This window comes from Crotalus tigris, unplaced genomic scaffold, assembly GCF_016545835.1.
Source record: "Crotalus tigris isolate CLP2741 ecotype Arizona unplaced genomic scaffold, ASM1654583v1 scf7180000018970.2248101, whole genome shotgun sequence".
Classification (NCBI taxonomy): Eukaryota; Metazoa; Chordata; class Lepidosauria; order Squamata; family Viperidae; genus Crotalus; species Crotalus tigris.
The window spans coordinates 1,930,001-1,950,362 of record NW_024097302.1 but is presented as its reverse complement, the minus strand read 5'-3'; the positions used below and the strand labels follow the sequence as shown (position 1 = coordinate 1,950,362).

The 20,362-nt window shown below is 36.6% G+C and overlaps 2 protein-coding genes across 2 annotated transcripts in view; one reads left to right on the top strand and one right to left on the bottom strand.

The window, feature by feature from the left end:
• The first annotated feature begins 1,737 nt into the window (after positions 1-1,737).
• TM4SF4 (transmembrane 4 L six family member 4) lies at positions 1,738-8,369 on the top strand. Its single transcript, XM_039357979.1, has 5 exons — positions 1,738-2,085; positions 2,733-2,822; positions 4,019-4,164; positions 5,243-5,432; positions 6,760-8,369. Exons 1-5 carry the CDS (start codon positions 1,915-1,917, stop codon positions 6,775-6,777), a joined length of 615 nt encoding a protein of 204 aa, XP_039213913.1. The 5' UTR covers positions 1,738-1,914; the 3' UTR covers positions 6,778-8,369.
• A 5,434-nt stretch (positions 8,370-13,803) lies between these two features.
• WWTR1 (WW domain containing transcription regulator 1) overlaps positions 13,804-20,362 on the bottom strand; it is a 102,037-nt gene continuing 95,478 nt past the window's right edge. Inside the window, exon 6 of the mRNA XM_039357945.1 lies at positions 13,804-19,007. Within this exon, the coding sequence (XP_039213879.1) occupies positions 18,823-19,007 (185 nt within the window). The 3' untranslated portion in view covers positions 13,804-18,822. The remainder of the gene's footprint in view (positions 19,008-20,362) is intronic.

Genomic DNA, 20,362 nt, shown 5'->3' with positions numbered 1-20,362 from the left:
TCCATTGTGATTAAGATATCTCCATGACAGTTTGATGCATGATTCATCATAAGTTTATTCCCTTAAGCTTCCAGGAGGGAAGATTAACATGAAATTAGCTCTTCCTTCTGATCTCTGAACTCAGGAGACCAGACACAGTAGGTTGCAGCATCCCTTCCATTCTCATTTTCCCCCCACAACAGGGGTCCCCAACCCTCAACCATGGACCAGTACTGGTCCATGGCCTGTTAGGAACTGGGCTGGAGGTAAGCAGCAGGCAAGCAAGAGAAGCTTCATCTGTATATGCAGTCACTCTCCAGAGCTAGCATCAGCTCCACCTCTGATCATCAGGCATTAGATTCTTATAGGAACTCAAAGCCTTGTTCGTTCCAAACTAAAAAAATATAAATATTTTCTCCATGATAATGTTCTGTTCTTTACAAACAGAGCTGAAAGTGAAGGTTGAGAAACTGATGAAATTGAATAAAACATTGTAATTGTTTTCCAATAGATAACTGGTGATAGCCTAAATCAGGTGGTGTTTGTTAAGATATAAGTCAATTCTCCCTAAATCCACTGAAATTTTGGTAATATAAAAATATATTAATCTTTCAATAGATTAAGTAAAAAAAATGTGCAGTACCCCAACCTGAAGTGATTCCAGTGATATTAATAATAGAAATACTGTCAGATCCACCATCTTTGACTTGGTGCTTTACCTTCACTGGTGTCCTGCCATCAAAGAACTGGAGAAAGGAGGGGGAACAAATGGGCAATAAAGCTGTATGTGTCTATGGTGAGAACGGAGGAGGGAGGAACCATTGAAGAAGAGCAGAACATTTTGGAATCCAGTTTGTGCCTGGCATATTCAAGGCCGTTTGGAAGTGGAATTTCATCAGCCTAAACACTTCAGCATTTCCCAAATCATCTCAGCAATTCAGATTGGTTAAAGACAGACTGGTCATGGGGGAAGGGATGGGGAACCAAGGGGCATAGTTTTGTATTGTTGTGTGGGAACTTTAGATTCCGCCTGGCTTTATGAATCAGCATCTCTTAGTAAAAGTACCTTTTGCTTCAACCAAATGGAGTCGAGAGTTTTCCTTCTCTAAGGGATCAGACTGGGGCAGATCTGACAAATACATACATTCTATTCACTCAGGGTTGGCCTAATTATGGCTTTTTGAATAAATTACATATGATACAATACAAACATTTGATAGATGATCCAAAGTGTCCAAGATGTCTTTACATAGGATGAAATTTCCACAGATCTTATGAAATGTATGTATATTCTTAGCCTTTTTTTCAATATAAAAATTCTATTGAACCATGTAGAAAAAATAGCTAACAAACCTTTGATCTGTTTACTCAGTTTCCATGTGTCATCTGCCTATCATTCTTTGCTTTTACAGCTTTTATCTTGTTCTTATTTGAAAGATCCAATAGATTATTAGTATGCTACCCACTGAAATTAGTGAGTAATGTACATGAAGTAATCATTCATTTTTATTTGTGCTATGGATAAGAATCTGAAATCTTTTCTTTTTTTCAGTCTAATGAGAGAGAAAGTACAATGGTCCAAATCTACCATCACTGGGAAGAAAGGTTACAATAATCTTCTTCAAACTACTGACTTTCTTGGGGTGGCTAGTAGAATATTAACAGAGCCTCTTGTTGTCATGACAAATTCAGAGGCTGTTCTGAACATAATCTCATTAGGGCGGGAAAGATGCAGAAATATGAGATCATGACAATGTCAGGCTTATAAATTGTCAGAGCTTTGGGCTGCTGGCAGACTGAACTCTGTGAAAGAAAGTGGGATTGAAAACACAAGTGGGTTGAGGCAAACTATAAGAAGCTTCTGCTAAAAATTACATCAAGATCCAAGGAAAGGTCTACCTTTTTTTAGTGGAATTTGCAGTACAATTTCGAAATATGTGTTGTGGAGGGTGTGCCAAGTGTCTTGGAATTACTCTCATTCCTTTAAGCATACTGTGCGTTCTCGCCAATATTCTCTTATTTTTTCCTGGGGGAATAATTGAAATTAGTGACAATATTTCAGATGAAGTTTGGTACTTTGGAGGAATTTTGGGTTCTGGTGTGCTGGTGAGTATGTCAAGTAACACGTTCTTTTTCTTTTTTATCATCTAGCGTTTACAGGCTTTATAGAAGTTCATCTACTAATATAGCAAACTTTGTTATAATCTATCATTGAAATTAAATTATTATCTGTGAATAAGCAGGTTTAAATATATAGATTGAATATGAATGAAATCTGTTATTAAGAAAGCAGATGCTTATCTGATGATGCAGTAACAAAAACACATATATATCTAGATGTCTTTGGTGAATAAGGAGATAAGCATCATTTTGTTAAATCAGACCAACACTTTATTAGAGCAGTTTTGTTAAAGCAATATGAATATAAACAGATTTCTGTAAAATATATTACTGGTTAACTTTCCTCTTTTTTCTATTTTGTTTTTCTTTTTGTGTTGGGATATTTCCAGTCAATGCTAACTGTTAAACTTGAAAATGACTCCCGTGGCATTCAGTGACTTTTTCCAGTTCAATGTGCTTAGGGTGACAGTATCATTGGACTAGAATGATCCTGTTGCTTACACAATAGTAAACCTGCTGATTGCAATGATGACATTTCAGAAAGAAAGAAGAAATGGCATTGCAGGATCCAGATTAGATGCCACTAAATAGAGAAAGATTATGGCCTCATTGTGATTTTCTGTTTTCTCCAGATGGTGTTTCCAGTTTTGGTCTTTTTGGGCCTTAAGAATAATGATTGTTGTGGATGTTGTGGAAATGAAAGCTGTGGAAAAAGATTTGCGGTAATTATAGAAGCAATAAGAATTTCCAATCCCAATCTAGTGATTAAGAAGGAAATATATATTCTATTCATCATTACACTACCATATAAAGGAGGGTATTGCTAGCTATAATCACACCTAAAGAACTACATAACAAAAAAGCATTTTAGATTTTACTTCTGAAAACAGACTTTTATTGGTTTTCCAGATTTTATCCTTGACAAAAACATGAATGGCTTGTGTGCTTCCCTCCCCGACTTTTCTTTTTGCAAAGTTTTTGAATTTTTTTAAATGAAATTTTTGTCTGGCTCAATGACAACAATATGTAATTTTAAATTTCTTAGATGCACACTGTATTTTGGAGACTTTAGATTGACAGAAAATTCCATAATGCAATGATGTGGTGGAAGGAAAGTCCACATCTGTTGCTAATAAGTTAGATGATTCTCAGTTGTATTATTATAATAGGTAAATGATTTTATATATCTTTTCTCTATCCATTTTCTCTGCCGTATTCATGATTTTGTTACCCTGTATTCTACCCCTTAATCATTTTGTTGCCTTTTTTTCCTAAACTAGATTCCACAAACATAGCCTGACTCTTTTTTGACCCTTTTCCTGATGCTATTTCCCCAAGGGATGGGGCCATGATTTAATTAAATTGAATATAGATTGTAATGAGATAATTCATTGATTAAAATTAGTACAGTTTTTCCCTATATGCTTAATCATTTCTCCCTTCTACTAGATTAAAAATTGTAATCCAGTTGTAACATGTGGTGGGACTTTGTGGGTTTACATCTAGGATGTTGAAAGTTAAATTGGTCAAACTATCTTAATAATTATTTGTAGATATTTGAAAATTTTTTGAGAGGTAGTGATCAGATTAATGAAGCAAAGAAGGCTAAATGTTTGGCTTTGTAACCCCCCAGGATAAAGGGACATAAAATTGATTTATTAAAAACAAATTAAAAGTTAAAAGCTCTGGACTGAGGTCCTGACTAGAGTACACCACCAGCTATCCTATAAGGCCAATTACTTTAATCGTGAACTTCTGTCATGATTCCATATGATTCCTGAACTAAGAAAATTTCAGTAGATTTAGAAATAGTGATTTCTTACTTTTTCATATGCCATTTATGTCTGAAATAAACCAGCTAATTATATAAACATGCAAGCTTCAGGTTTGATCTCTTCTCTTCTCTTGTTGCTGGCAGATGTTTAGTTCTATAATATTTGCAGCAGTTGGAATTGTGGGAGCTGGATACAGTTTTATTGTGTCAGTTGTGGCTTTGAACAGAGGCCCGAAGTGTAACACTGATAGGAGCAATAGTAGCATCTGGATATATCCATTTTATAACGGGTAAGATACTTTCAACACTGTTATCTTTATGTACTATTATGTTTCGTCACACAGTCAGCCAGATGTTCTGGCTGGATTTAGCATTTTTGTCTGCCTGTGGTGTCCTTCCCAAGGACCTGGGATAGGTGCTTTCAGAAAGCTGTGCTTTCAGAAAGGACCTGGGATAGGTGCTTTCAGGCTGGTGCTTTCAGAAAGCACCAGCCTGAAGATGACGAATGGGACTTCGTCGAAACGTCGCCAAGACACTTCCAATTTTACGCGGGAGAAAACCCGAACAACCAAAGACCTATATATATATATATATATATATATATATATATATCCATATTAACTCACAGAAGTACTACGCAAGTATTGTGGACCACAGGATTAGTCTCAGTTCTCAAAATCTGTCAGAAATATTGAGTTATAATCATTTTCAAATGCCAAGTATATTTTCTTATTGATAATGGCTTCAGTTCCCCGTTACTGTGTCTAATGTATGTGAACATCATTCGATATAGCCACAAATTTATTTAAAATATTTATTTATTTTAGCTTATAAATTTGCCATCATTAGATCCCTTAGAAACTTTACTAGATTGTTTCATTCTTATTGATAAATTAAGAGAATAATTCTGGTGAATCCTTCAGGCAGCGGACCATCCCACTTTGACAATAAAGGAACCTCAGTTCCTGTTACGTTCCATTCCAGCTGTCCTTTTCTTTCCAGATTTGATGGCCACAGTTTTCATAAATTAAACTTGGCCAAAATGTAACTGAAGAAGTTTTTAAAAAGATCAGTTCCATGCAGACTGTATGGGAAGAATTCTGAAAAAAAATATTGAGAGGGTGGGAGATATTTCACCGGCCACATACGTCTGGTAATCCATTGTGTCTAGCAAGATACAAAACCTTTCTCAAATAGGGGTATTAGTTTTATTCCTCATAGAACCCAGTAGGTACCATTAGATCAATACTATTTTATAATGTGCATAGATCCATCCTGGGTTATGGCAGACACATGAGCTAGCCAAGTAAACATAATATGCAGACAATGGCTTCTATAAGAGAGAAATATTCTTTTTTTCCCCTGCAGGGATTACCTTACGGATCATAATTTATGGGACCAATGCCAGTACCCAGAATCCATTGTGCCCTGGAATCTAACACTCTTCTCTCTGCTGCTGATAATGAGTGGAGTTCAGCTGGTCTTGTGTGCCATTCAGGCAATCAATGGTCTCTTTGGAGCTATCTGTGGAGACTGTAAATGTTGTGGTTGCTGTGGGGTAAGAATGCTTTCATATTCCAGTATGCCAGCGTCTCATTTGCTTATTGATGGCTTATTGTATTTTCTTAAGTACTTACGACAAATTGGCAAGATGGCAGTTTCTCTCTGAGTATCAGAAAAGACTTTCTGGTGGTAAATTCAGATTGATGGTGGAATCTAAGAAATTGAAAGCTTCTTCTCTGATGACTGAACAGTCATCTCTTAGTAATGCTTTAATTTTAATTCTTATACATAGCACAGGGGGAGACTCGGTGGTCTAAATCAGAAATCCCCAACCTTTTGAGCACCAGGGACCGGTGCCATGGAGAAAGTTTTTTCCATGGACCAGAGGGGGTGTGGTTTTGAATACTGCCTGCATCCTGTGGATGGAGCTTTGTTTGTTTGTGCGGGACACTTGCTGGCATGCTGTGGACCAGTGCCAGTCCATGGACCGGGGGTTGGGGATCCCTGGTCTAAATGAGACTTCTAGATCTATAATTTTATTTTCACAGAAGATGCGTAAGCCGAGCACCATTTCTTTGTTGTTACTATGGCTTGAAAGATGCTAAGTTTTGTAGAAGTGTTCTAAGAAAAAAACATATTTGCTTCCAGAACTTTGCAGTAGAATTGTTTATTTATCAGACTTTTTTAAAAAAGTATTTTAAATCTATACACATGAGAAAAGCAAAAATGGGTAGCTACTGTAAAGCATGTCCGTATGCATACATATTATTTGTGCCATAATTTAATTAATCATCATAATTTAGTTTGTCAGCCTAGGTCTTAAACTAGCTTCTAATACTAATGGCCTTCTGAGGAGCCATTTGTGTGTGGCAATGCTTGATCTCCTTTCTTATAAAACTTCCCTTTCTAATTTGTGCATGCCAAGCCTCCATCTAAGAGAATTCACAAGGCATGTTTACCAGTCATTAAGAACTTATCCTCACACCATCTCTGGCCCATCCTGCTCCTGAACACTAATCAGAGCTCTTTTCTTTATTTTTCACCCCTGTAGCAATATTTACTTATTCTATGAGATTGATTTTTCCACCAGTAACCTCCGCTATCTCTTTCCACATGAATCCCTGCCCTTTTCTCCATGCTTTCTGGGAAGCATTGGGGCTGTTGTGGTGGGAGGTGGTGAAGGACCCATTCTAGGAGGGTATGGTGGAAAGAAGCAGCAGCAGAAAGTAGACAAAACCTCTCCCCAGCTCCTCACTCTTCTGACAGCAACAGCAGTTGCTTACAGGGTAAATTTTACCTGGGTTTCTTACTGCAATTAAATGCTATCTGAATGTTAAACTATGACTAACATTAACCAACGTTTATTTTTCTTTGTTTTTTAGGGAAATGGAACAGTTTAAAGAAGATGATTGCAATATATCAGCTATGATAACACAGAATATCCTTTCTGGACTTTCCTCTTGATATGATGGGCCACGTGTGTTTTATATGAAACGGGTCCGGAATGAGGAATCTTTTCTCATAATGTAGGAGAATTACTTTTTCCTTCCTGCGCTTATTTCTCCTCACATATTTAGCACCAATCGGACTAAAGCATATTTATTTTTATAATAAATTATTTTCCAAGGCAAAGTATTTGAGACAACACTGGTTAATTTTGGCTCTTTCCCATCAAGAAGCAAAATTATAAACCACTTGTGAATAGTTTATGTAAAGATTGTCTATGTTGGATATAAGTCATATAAATGGAATACTAATAATAATTTGTAATTACAGCTTACATGTAAAGGTAATGACAATATCTTTGATACCATCAAACAGTATCTGCCTAGCCCAGATCCTTGGGAAGGACTCAATAGGTGGATAAAAATGCCAAATCCAGTCAAAACATTTGGATGACTGTGCAAACAACCATAGTAATAATCATAATAATTTACAGGAGTGTGAGATCGAAGCTCACATTTGGAATGTTTATAGACTCTGTGTAGGTTTTTTTTTAATCCTCCATTATTCCCTATTGTTTCTTAATTACTGTTTTTAAGAATTGCATGTTAGTTTGTATTCCTACAAGTCAAATGTTATGCTCCTTCATAGCTATTTTTGTATGTTACTGTGTTAGTATACAGAATTATTTCATTTTCTAAATGAACATTACTTTAAAACAAATGATATAAAAATAATAAACCATAATGGAATTAAAAGTTTGGGGTAGTATAAAATGGACTGAATCTGCCTAGAATAAATCAGAAAATTGAATGGCTGATTTACTAGCCAAATAGCTTGAAATGGAAAATTCAGTGGTTGCAAATTCATGCTACTGGGCCTTTTAGCTTAACAAATGTTTGTCATGTTAGTTTCCAGAAAAGGGTCACTCTTTTTATGTCAACCTCTCTGTTAAATTGTTCTTTCAAGGCTTCTATGGTCACCCCATTCAAAGGTAACATAGGCTTTATTGCAGTTGGATAATTAGAGTTGCCATGTAGAAACCAAAAGGTGTAGCTTTGCTTCTTCCTCTCTTACTTTTTTCCAGATTATATTTTCTGCTTTCTGTCTCATGTGGAATATACCAAAGGGTAGAAGCTCTAGCATTAAAACAGTGACAACTTTCAAGTATCTCCCTCCTTTCCCTTCCTTCAGTAATGATAGCTTTCTTTTAAGATGTAAATGGTATACTGAGTTCCCATATCCCTCCGCACCATAAATACAGTATGACCTATATTGGTTTGCCAGATGGAAAAAGAACAGTGAGTGCTATTCCAGAATTTGTAGACTTCCTGCCTGCACTTGGCATAGCATAGCCCAATAGTTAAGTTGGTTTACCCCATTTGGAAGTAGAGCCATGGCTTATATTCTACTAGCCGCAAGGAAGCATCTTGTTTTGGATAGCCTCATATGAAGAGCATGTTGTGAATAGTGTTGTATCTGTTACTAAAATCTGTACACCTCAATATTTTGAGACAAATAAAATCGTCACTTTTGCATATCTGCTGTACATAGTTATCTGTTCTTTTATTTGCATTATTTATTTGTCTAGCCCCAGTTAGCTGTGCTTGATTCCACAATTTCCCCACATGGAGAATATTACCTAACCACTATTTTTATGCAAACATGTTTCAAAGTCCTTATGATAGTAAACATTCCTAAATGCGGATAACCAGAGGTTCTGTCAGAATCCAATTATATTTCATTTCTAGTTATTGACTATGGAAAACCCATTTCTGCCCTCTCTGGATTCTGTCATACGATAAAGGGAAGGGGGTGAACAAAGGAGCTTCATGGCCCTCACTTCCTTCAGTACACTTCAAAGAGACTGGATGTGGATACCACCAAAAGGACTACACATAACAATGAGGCCATTAGCTTTCATCTAATCCTTTCTGAAGTCTCCCTTCCACTGGCAGTGAGGGAAAAGGGGGTGGAAATGTAACGCCTGAGATTGTCGCTGGAAAGATGGTGGGGTGGGGTGGGGCTGCTGGGGATCCCTTAAAACCTTGAACCATAGGGCTTGGGCCGCAGGTCCTGTCTAGAACGCCTGCAACCATTTCTCTTAATAAAGGATGCCTGTTGGAAGAAATATTCCAAGAGTTCTGTCTTCTTAAGATGCAAAGTGGGGTGGGTCCTTACAGGTTCAGTGCCTTCAGTGTCAAAGTCACCATTTTAATATTTCAGAAAAATACCTAAACTTCTAAGAGCATGTCGCAGTAGAAACTTTGTATTGACTGTACAACTGTTTAGATTTCTACATTTCATTAAAAGAATCTGGGTAGTTTGCAGAGGGGCCAGGAATTCTATTAATGGCTTTTAATATCCTGTCTACAAATCTTTCATTATTATTGCCCTTCATGTTGGGGCGGCTTTTAGTAATTTTGGCTCATCCCTATATATTGGGACCACAATTTCCAGAGTTCCTAGCCAGCAGAGCTAAAGCTATACCTATGTAACTTACACCTTCGTAAATCACATACTGTATCACACATCTCTTTATCTTGATAAATTTCAACTGTATAGCATTTCTAGTTAGATTTGATTTATTCTGTAAGGATATCATTGAAAGCTTATTTGTTTAAACAATGAAAAAAGAGTTAATATTTTATGAATAATTAAAAGATAAATACAGGTAGCGATGGAGTTGCCAGTCTCAATTATTGTCATTAAGCAAACCTCTGTGTTGAGGTTTAATGGATGCACCCCTTCATTAAAAAGTCTATTTTTGCTGGAGTAATTATTGACAACATAGTCATTCCAACTAGCCCTATCTGCATCCTTGACCTGGAAATTTTTTCTTATCCGAATTTATCTTTGTTATTTTCTGGGCCCAGTTTTTAAACAGCATGCTAGAATCAACCAACAGCATTTTTATTTTCTAGGGTCATTCTGGAAAGTAAACATTTGGCTTCATTTTATTTAATGTCACATGTAGATAATAAAAGCACAAAGAAGTTTATGGGCACTAAATACTTAACTATCCCTATGATGGTACTTTCTTGAGTTGAGCTTGGAAATTAGGAACATGCACTTTTTGAGAATGATTCTAATACTTATAGAACAAGAAAAACATGCAAATAAACTAAGTAGTGAGAATAAAATCCAATTTCCTTCAAAGCAAATTCTCTCAGGAAGCTCACATTTCATTTGCCAAGGTAAGAGCTATGCAATTTCTGAGTTTTTATGAATGCTTTCCCTCAGAAAAAAAAATTCTATCAAACCTTGAAATGGACAATCACCTAAAAAGTCTAACTGTCTGTGTTCAGACAACATTTTTAACCAGATCAACAGTTAGGAAAGAGCTAGCAAGATATGCAAATGCTAGCCAGCATTCAGGTTAGAAAGGACTGGTCGTACTCCAAGAGAGAGAAAGAGAGGAAGGGAGATTGCTATTGAGGCAAAGATAAAACCTTACAGCTCCTTGCAAAACCAGGTCATCCCAGGAACTTGGTGCCTCTAGGCATGCATTGTAAACCTTTATTGGTCTTCCACATACTGTATTGCATATTTTTCAAGAAGAAATGACAATATCTCTCTCTCACTCTCTCTCTCTCTCCCTCCCTTCTTCCCTCCCTCCCTCCCTCCCTTTCCTTCTCCCTTCCTCTTTCTCTCTCTCTCTCTCTCTCTCTCTCTCTCTCTCTCTCTCTCTCTCTCCTACCTATCTATCAACTATAACAGTGGTTCTCAACCTTTTCTTCACCACGGACTCCCTTTAAATACCTTTTGTGGCCACAAACCATGGACACGGACCCCCAAGACTTAACTCAAGATTTAAATCATAACATTTCTTCAAGCTTTCATGGACCCCATGTGATGACATCGTGGCCCCCCAGAGGTCCGTGGGCCACAGATTGAAAACCATATTTGTATAGCTGCCTACCTCACATAAAAATGATTCTGGGAAATATACATTCAATTAAAAACAATAAATACCGTATATGCTGGCGTATTAGGCGACCCGACGTAAAAGACGACCCCGTCTTGATCGCCGGATCGCCTTCCTAGAACGTCATCTTATACACGGAAACTACCAGTATTTCCAGCGTATAAGACGACTCGGCGTATAAAGACCCCCGTCTTTGGCGCCAAGTTTAGCGCTTCCGGAAGTCGTCTTATACGCCAGCATATATGGTACACAAATACAGTTGCAATTAACAATAATTATAAAAAGGCCTACCGAAAAGGAGTGGATGATATTAACCATAGTAAGGAAGCCATCATAAAAAATTCCCATTCCCCTAAGACCTCCTGATTTGATAACAGCCAGATCTTGAGGGACTTATGGAATGTTGGGAGGGATGGAACTAATCTCACTTTTGGGAGAAGATTCCATAAGGTGGGCACTATGGCAGAGAAGACCCATGTCCTAGGATCTGTCAAATGTAATTCCCTGGCAAATATAAAGTGCAGCCTACCTTCTCTGCCAGACCTGATGGGGGCGATGTAGAGGTAATCAGAGAGATAACCTCAAATAACCTTGTCCATGCCATAAAGCAGTTTGCAGAGCAGAGGTGTAATGTGTAGTGTAATAGGGAAACACATAACTGCCTGTCCCACTACATTCTGCACCAGCTGAAGTTGCTGAATATTCTTCAAGGGCAGCCCCACGTATGGTGCATTATGGAAACCTAAATAGGTGATGACCCAAAGGGCATGAGTGACCATGAGATCTATGCTCCATATTTGATCTGTGCACATGAGATTGTGCTTTGCTGACATGAAGGCATAAATAATTCCCTCTGGAACTAGAAACTGACTAGCTCTGGTGCCTTGCAAACACTACTGTTCATGATGCAAATAACAAATGGAAATGATATAAAAATGCATTGAGTATTAGCAATATCAGACATGCCATCATATCTAGTGGTTTTGGTTGAAAGTGCTGCAGAGAAAGATATTTACTGCCCTCTTGTGACCAGGTTCACAATCCTGTCTGTGCTGAGAGCATTTTATGATTCTCTGTGTTTTACTTTGGTTTTGTTTTAGCAATTTTATGCATTTTTATTTATTTCAAAGTTGTGTGCTACCCAGAATCATGTGTGTGAAATGGGTGGCCGTTTCATCAAATAATGGAGGGGGCTGTTTTGCATTTCTTGAGAGAAGGAAACCCATGAAAAGACTTGGGAGACTGCAACCCTTCCCATTTCAAATGGATCGTATCCTGATACAAAATGTTCTATGAGTTGAAATACATAGAAATATTAATAAGTATTTTATTGCTTAGTATGCTTGAATAGTTGTTGTTGTGTTGAAGTTTGCAGCCTGCACAAATTAAACTCTTGGAATACAGATTTATGGGCTGTTCCATTTTTAGATAGAGAACTGGGTGGCGAGAGCAAGCTTCAGTGTTTTGGCCTGCTTTGAACATATGCAGAAGGTTTGCTGTAGAAACCAATGAACTGGTACAGCAAAAGTTCTTTTCTCACCTAACAACTTCTATAAGTGTCCATTTCAGTTTTATAAAAACAAACAGAAAAAATGGAAGGCTGGTTTGCTGTTCCACCACCAGTAGTAAAGGACAATTGTAAACTGAAATATTTTGCTGTATCCTTGGGGGGGAGGGGGGAAACAGGTGGGTTGGGCAATATTTAAAGCCAATTCTATTTCTTTTTGAGATTAGTGAGGTCAGCCATAACTATTTAATTATTTCAGTGGGTCTCGGCACAAACCAGTTGTTAGGATGGAACCCAATGCTTCCTTTTCTTGTATTTACATAGCTTTGACAGGAGTACTATTTCATTACTATTTATCCGAGTGGGGAGGATTTGGGGTACTCTGGATGAAACAACAGCTTCTGATTGCAGCTGATGTGCATAGGATTCAAACATAGATTAGCACTGTGTCTAAATAAGGTCCCATTAGGACATCACTATTTTGGTTCAATCACATTGCTGTTCCCTTGTTCATCGCATGCTTAATAATGTCCTAAGCAATGAACATGAGAACAGCAAGGTGAGTGAACCAAAATATCCTGTTCTTATATGTGTTTGTAGAACCCACTTGGCAAGAAAGCTTGGATCATGAGCTTTCAATGTGTAAAAAGTCACTATTCCCATCATGCAAGGATTCTTTAATTGAGGTTCAAGGTTTAATGTATGGTTCAGAAATCCACTATAGTCACCATTCTGGATTGCTTTCATTTGCAACAATTTATAGTACACAAGTCCAAGCTAATGCTCATTTAGGATTCAAATGAAATAGTAAGCCTGATGCCTTAATTAATAAGCCATGCATAGCAGAAATAAGAGTTCATATTCTTCTGCTATTCTTGGATTAACTGCAATCTGATTTTTGAAAAGGTGGCTGTTGTCCACTATATCAGGCACAACGAACCAGAATGAAACCATGAACCAATCACAGTTGCTAATTGTTGCTGACTGATTTACAATAACCTCACCAGACTGATTGCATTCTCTTGAGAATAGCCAGATAAAGGTTTCAGAAGGGGGGGGGGGGAAGACGCTCAGGTCTGCATTGTTCCCTGCTCTGCAATGACTCTAAACTCACTAATCTCTTCATTCTTCCATTTTAGCTGGAGATTGCACCGCACCACCAGAGAACATAAAAGCTGGACCTCCCAAGACAAAATGATTGTACAAGATAAGTCTTGAACAGAGAAAGGCCAGATGCTGTGGCCAATCAGAGTTGAGACTGTTACTAGATTAGAAGAATACTAAAGTACTAAAGACCATCTACTTGGTGAGATTTGAGATGAGTTGGGTCAGAAAAAGTTAAATTGAAACTTCAAAATGTGGTGGGGGAGAGAGATTTGTGATGGTAATGGAGTAAGCTGCAAGTGTGGATTTTCCTCCCCAGTTCTTACCAGAGTGTGTTACGGGAACATAACCATAGTTTTTTTTTAGTGGCAACACTCTTATCTCTACTCAGTATAGTCCTTTTTATCTCTTTCCAAGGAATAAGTGAAACCAACACACAGGGCAGGAAGTTTAAATCAATTTCTATTTATTTATTTATTTATTTATTTTCTTGTACAATAATAAAGAAATACTTTGTTTTTTAAAAAAGAAACAAACTCTGGATATAACTGTTTGTTCTGATTTTCAAGCATACACAAATGTATGCATATTATTCTACACTGAAAACAAATGCTCACACAAGATGGCATATAGCATAACAAACTGATGTAAATAAAAAAGTATTAAAGTATTAGCACATAAATGAATGTAGTGTATTAGGAAAACAGAAATATTGGTTTTACCATTCATTTCCATTCCTGAAAATAAGCATTTAATTTGTCCAACTCTTAAAAAAAAGCATTGGCTTCTCCATTGCTTTACTTTCAATTAATTTAACGTCCAATACAGCAGTTTTTAAACATCTGCCTTCAAAGAACTCTTTTGCACTCGGCATATTAACTCCTTCCAGTGGTTTAGAGGGATAATTTTCAAGTGCACACACTATTAACACAAGGCCCTGTCCAGCCCTGTTGGATCTCACTTTTCCCCTTCATGAACTTAAAACAAACTCCACAGTACAGTCAATAGTACAGTCCCTGTTGCAACAGGAAAAGCTTTGTTATTCTATTACATTTCTATCCCATCGTTTTGCCATGGAGTTCATGGTAGCATATAGCACTTTCCTTCCTTTACTCTCATAACCACCCTGTGGCATAGGACAGTTAACAAGTGGAACACGACTAGATGCTCAGAATACATCATCAGTGAGTGGGAACTGGGATCTGAGTTTCCTGAGTTCAGGAATAATCACTAGACACCATGTTCATTGCACATTAGCAGGCAAATTTACTTCAATGGAAGTTAATTTGATTTTGTATTGGAATTCTTAACCTACTTCTAAGAAACCTCAGAATTCTTTAGAACTCAGTTTGAAAAACAACGACCTCAAAATTTCCCCTCACTCAAGATTACAAGCTGTTATTTATATCCCATAACTTGTATATGGTCAGCACCGAAGCGTGCCTTACCCTAACTTAAAATCCTTGAATGGCAGCGTGATTGCTCTACTACTATATTTTTCACTGCTGGCAAAAGTAATTTAGTGTAAAAAATGAAGTAATAAAAAACTATAAGTCATATTCTTGCACTGAAATTTTATGAAAAACTATTAGATCAGTAAGAAACAATTGTTTGCAAAACAACCCTTAAAAATGAAAATAGGGCTTTGCAACATATACTTGACTTATTCAATTTTCCCATTTTTGGTGATTATTGGGATCTTCCCCCCCCCTTCCCCCCAAATCTTTACTATCAAATGCTTCACTCCTTAAAAATAACAGTTCTGGCAGTTTAAAATAAAACAATATTGGCTCCTTTTGTTCTAATGCTGACTTTGTTCTAATGCTACATGAAACCTTCATAGGCTAACCAGTTTACTTGATTTATCTGCCTATAGTTCTAAACCAGCCTTGTCTCTACTAATTCCCAAAATACTTGCAGGGCTCTAAACCTGTCAGTCAAAATACCTACGTACACCTATTCAGAAGTTATTCCCATTGAACACAACAAATCTTAGGGCTAGGAAACTCTGTTGAGAGCTATACACTTAAATAAGGTACACTGATAGTAACAATGCAGCTTTTTTCCCTACCTTAGAATGGTTCAGCATTATTTCTATTTACCAAAAACCCACTAGGTACAAAAGATACGGAAAATGGTAGGTTTTTTTGCTGGCAGCTAGCACGTCATCTGGATTTTTCTAGTGTGCAGCTTGATTTTTCAAGCCTTGCTCTGGTGGCTCTAAGCTTATAGCATTTACCTTCATCATGGTGAGGAATAAGGAAAAAGGATAAGAATATTAATTTCTCATATGTGTTCCCCATTCACTTACTTATGTACTTCAATTCGAGTTATCATAGGTATGGCAATAACAAGCATTGCTAGTGATCTCTTCAAAGAGAGAAGTATACCCAGAATTCCTACTTATAAAAATTATATGGGTACTAGATTTAGATTGCAAAAACCTAGATGTAGATCATTAAATGGTAGCCAAATATAGTGTTTTCAATATCTCATTGCTACATTTAATGGTCATTTGGATTTTTGCGGTTTGCTATAGTTCTCTATAGTAATGTTTTTCAAACTGTGGACTCCTCCCCAAGGTTCCATGAAGTTGTAATGGAGTTGTTTTTGTAAAAGACTGGTTAATCGCTATCCCTTGACACCCCCAATAAAGCTATTTTTTTATTACTAGTGTATCTTGATTTTTTTCTTTGTGTACTGATAATTTTTTTTAATTAATAGGATCTGGAGCCAGACAAGGTATGAAATTTCTGCTCTAATGCTTGAATTTTGCTTCTCTGCCCATCTTGATGTCATATGGGATTAAGACAATAGTCTCCTTTCTGCTCCTAACTCTCTCCTAGATCCAGCTGGGGCCTGGATGAAGTTTAGTTCCTTCTCTATGCCATTTTCACTTTAAATTGAAGTCATTCTAATTCGTGCAGACTAACTCCTGAAAATCAAATCAAAGGAGGTAAATTATACCACTAACACAACTTGGAAGAGTTCCTTTGATGGCTGTTTTTGGTTGTGCAAAATGGAACAAGATGTTGGCTACAAATATGTGGGAAATGGCACTTCCAATATTAATGTACACCATTAGATCTGATTCTTCTTTAGAATAAGTGAGCTATCTTCAATTGAAGCCTATTGCCGATTTATTCCAGCTATAAGCCCAGTCTGTCACAGCAAATGTTACTATGTATGTCTTAAATCTGTAAATCTGCAGAAGTCCAAAAATTGCCAAGTGATCACATGCTGAGTGAACACGAGATCTATGGCAGTGTTTCTGCAGCTTCTCGATGAACACAAAAGCACTGGCCCTACAACAAGTAAGACTTGGATCTGCCTTTAATAACTTCCTGTTTTTCTAAGCAGGTAAGAAAAAAAAAATCAAGAAAGAAGAAACTTGTTCACATAGCTAAAATAGTAAACATCGTAGGAGTATCTGGTTTTCATATCATGGCTGATAATCTTTAAATAGTGAAAACATGCAATAACATTACTTAAAGACAAATCTCTTGCTCTCTTAATGATTAATCCTATATGTTAAGTGAGCAAGCAAAATGAAAAAAAAAGTCCTTTAAAATAAAAGAGAAAGAATGCCCATTGATGGAAAATATTTTCTAGTAGGTGCAAGAATCTGCTAAAACAAACTAATCTACTTACTTATGTCTGCGTATCCATCCCTGCCCTTATAAAACAAACACAAAATATTTTCTGGGTCAAATATTAAAACTTCACAAAAATTGGATTTCATTTTTGTTTTTTAATCACTCATGGTTAAAATATTGTGAAAAGAAAACTAGCCTGGTGCATTTAGAACAAATACCTTCAAGTAACAATTCTCCCACGAAATAGTGTTCACCAATATTTAATTGATCCACTGGGGTAATCCCCAGAATTGACTCTGTAATACTCCAGCATTGCTATCTGCATTCTCTCCTTAGCCACTCTTCAACCTATCTTACTGACTTCAAGCTAACATCTATTTCACTTCCTTTTCTTCACCAAGAAAATTAGGGGCATATACTGCCCAGTTCTGTAATACAATGATGACTGTTTATTGGTATGCTTGAAGCCTGGCAGTGTGTTTGTTTGGTTCGCATATCACTGATTAAGAGGCTTGTATTAATTATAATGCCTTCCATAAAAAGTTAATTTTTTCCAATATAAAAAAGCTTAGTGTTCATAGATAAATAAAAACAATTTAAAATACTTAATTTCAGGACGTCATTTGCATTTCAGGGAAAGTGAGCATTTGGAAGTCCTTGATGCATTCTCAGTCCTGGATATCAACTATTTAATAATCTTTATATGAATATAGCTAGGAGTACACCAACAATAGTCTTTTGTCTCATATGCCAGAATTAAGAAGCAAATAGCTAAAAAGTTAAGCACCTTTGCTATACTGGCAAAGAGAGGTTGGCTTTCACCTAACTGATAAAGTGAAGCAATTATTTCTAGCTTGTAAAATCTGATCAACAAAATGCATTATTGCTAAAAAGAAAAAAAGATAATAAGGCTCTACAAAATTGTTACTGTATTCAATAATGTGACAATTTTTCTCCAGAATTCTGAAATTCTATTTTGCTAGAATTTGCTAGAATTTTTGGTTTGTGTATAACACAACAAAAGTTTGTTGTTTTTATGATTCACCTTAAAATAGTTTTTAAAACAGCTACATATAAAGTGTACTTCTTTAAAATGAAAGTAAAAAAGAACGTAACATATATAATTGCATTTTTTTCATTTTCTACATAGTTTAAAAATGGCAGCAATTAGTATCAACCTGTTTCATTTTATAATGCAGTGGTAGTGTAAAAACAACAGTTAAAACATTTCACTTTTGCTTACTAGAAACCATGTAGCAACTGAAAAAGTCCCAAAAGTACTGTTTGTGCTTTGCAGGTTTTTAAAAAGTTGCTCTCTGGTTGACTTGGAATTAAAAAGAAAAAAGCTGTATTCCCTACAGTGTGAGTTTATTTAAAATAATGATGATTTTTAAAACTTATGTAAATAACAAGCATTTGGTGCAATGACCATTAAATATAATCACAGAGCTGTATTTGATGGTGTGCTAGGTTTTCAGAACCAAGCTAACTTCTGCAGTCTGAAACTTCTTACAGTCATCACTGTCTTTAATTTCCTTAATTACACACTTAATTGTAACTGATGACCGTTCAGTTCAGACATGGTGCAAAACAAACGAACAAACTCTACCCCTTTGTCTCCTCAAAACACATCTAGGTAAACTTACATTTAATATCTATAAGCAATTCTACTCCTTAAAACTAGGGATGGATGTATATTGTATTTGTATATATTTCAAATGTAAGTTATTGTCAATGACATCCCAATCAAGATTCATTGACCTATAAAGGGGTTGGAAAAGTCAGCAAAGGATTAGGCTGGTTAGCTGAAGGACTTGAGGAGGCTTGGCCTTAAATTCTAGAGGGAAAGGAAATGTTGGGTTATCAGTTACAACCAGGTAAGAAAAGGTTCATTTTTGTTGAGGACTGATTCCACATCACTAAGGATGGGGATCAGGTCTTCGGACTCTAATGTCCCAAGGTCAACGTTTGTTCCAGGAAGACAGTCAAGGAAGTCAGGAAAGCGGGTCTGTTGGGAGTTGACATTCATGGAAGTCTGTACTACATTATCTCCTGCAAAATAAAGAAGAAATGAATGGAGTAATAGCATCTAAAATCAAAGGTTATTTGAACCAAACTTCAGTTAGCCATGTCTAGATTTTTTTCCCCTAATTCCCAGTCCAGACTTTCTGAGATAGAGGCAGAAGGCTGTTTTAGATTTTGAAATCTATTTGACTTATGATCTGAGATATATGGTAGCACTATATGGCTTGGATTCACCCAAGCTTACCCACTGTATGTTTAATCATGGTGTGCCAGATTTGCATGTTCCGCTAGATCATTAATTAACCACACAGCTTGGATTTGCACATCTTAGACTAAAATATTTTGTTCAGTGTGTTGTATAGACTCAGAGTCTATTAACTATAAAGTTCATTCTAGTCAATGTAATAATAACAGTTTATTTATTTATTTATTTATTTATTTACGAGACTTATATACCGCTTTAAGTGCAAGCACTCTCTAAGCAGTGTACACCAGTAAGCAATGTATATATATATATTTACATTGCCCCCAACAATCTGGGTCCTCATTTTACCTACCCCGGAAGGATGGAAGGCTGAGTCAACCTTGAGCCGGTGAGATTTGAACTGCTGACCTGCTGAACACAGTCACCTAAAGTGGCCTGCAGTACTGCACTCTAGCTGCTGCGCCACCTCGGCTCTTATTGTTTTATTGATCATGTGAACATTTTACACATATGTGCACACATACACACACACACCAGAGAGAGTGAGTGAGAGAGAAAGAGGAGAGATATGAGCAAGTGGTACCTCTATAATAAAAATAGCTTCCTGAAGTAACAGCTAAAATAAACCATCAATGCCCAAACAATGAAGCTTAATGTTTGATCAGACTAAGCCTTTGTTAAAATGGTTTCTAGGGTTTTAACCATTTCAAATTGATGGTAGATTCATGCAACAAAATTTCTCTATATACAATGTGTACTTCTATACAGAACACAAGACATTAAGGCAAGGGTTCTAGTCTACTTTTTCTTTGTGTTTATTGATTTCAATGTTTTGAGGAACAATCAGTTGCACACAAATTTATCTCTCCAGGGAAATCAGTCACACAACTGACATTTCATGATGGAAACAAGGATGTGAATTTCGGGGTTTACTGATTAAAAATGTTGATTATGAAGAGAATGAACTATGATATAGAATATAAGAGGGTAGAGGTAGTAATTGCTATGTTTAAATTGCTGCAAAGAAGATTGGTAGTCCCTTCTTTAGATTTCTATCTGACTAAGAATAAGATTTTGTAATGTAACATTAAGCCATTGGGCTAAACAACTGGTTGCTGTCTAGAGACTCTAAGGGAGCTGATTCTATAATCTAGGACACAATTCTGAAATCCCTTGA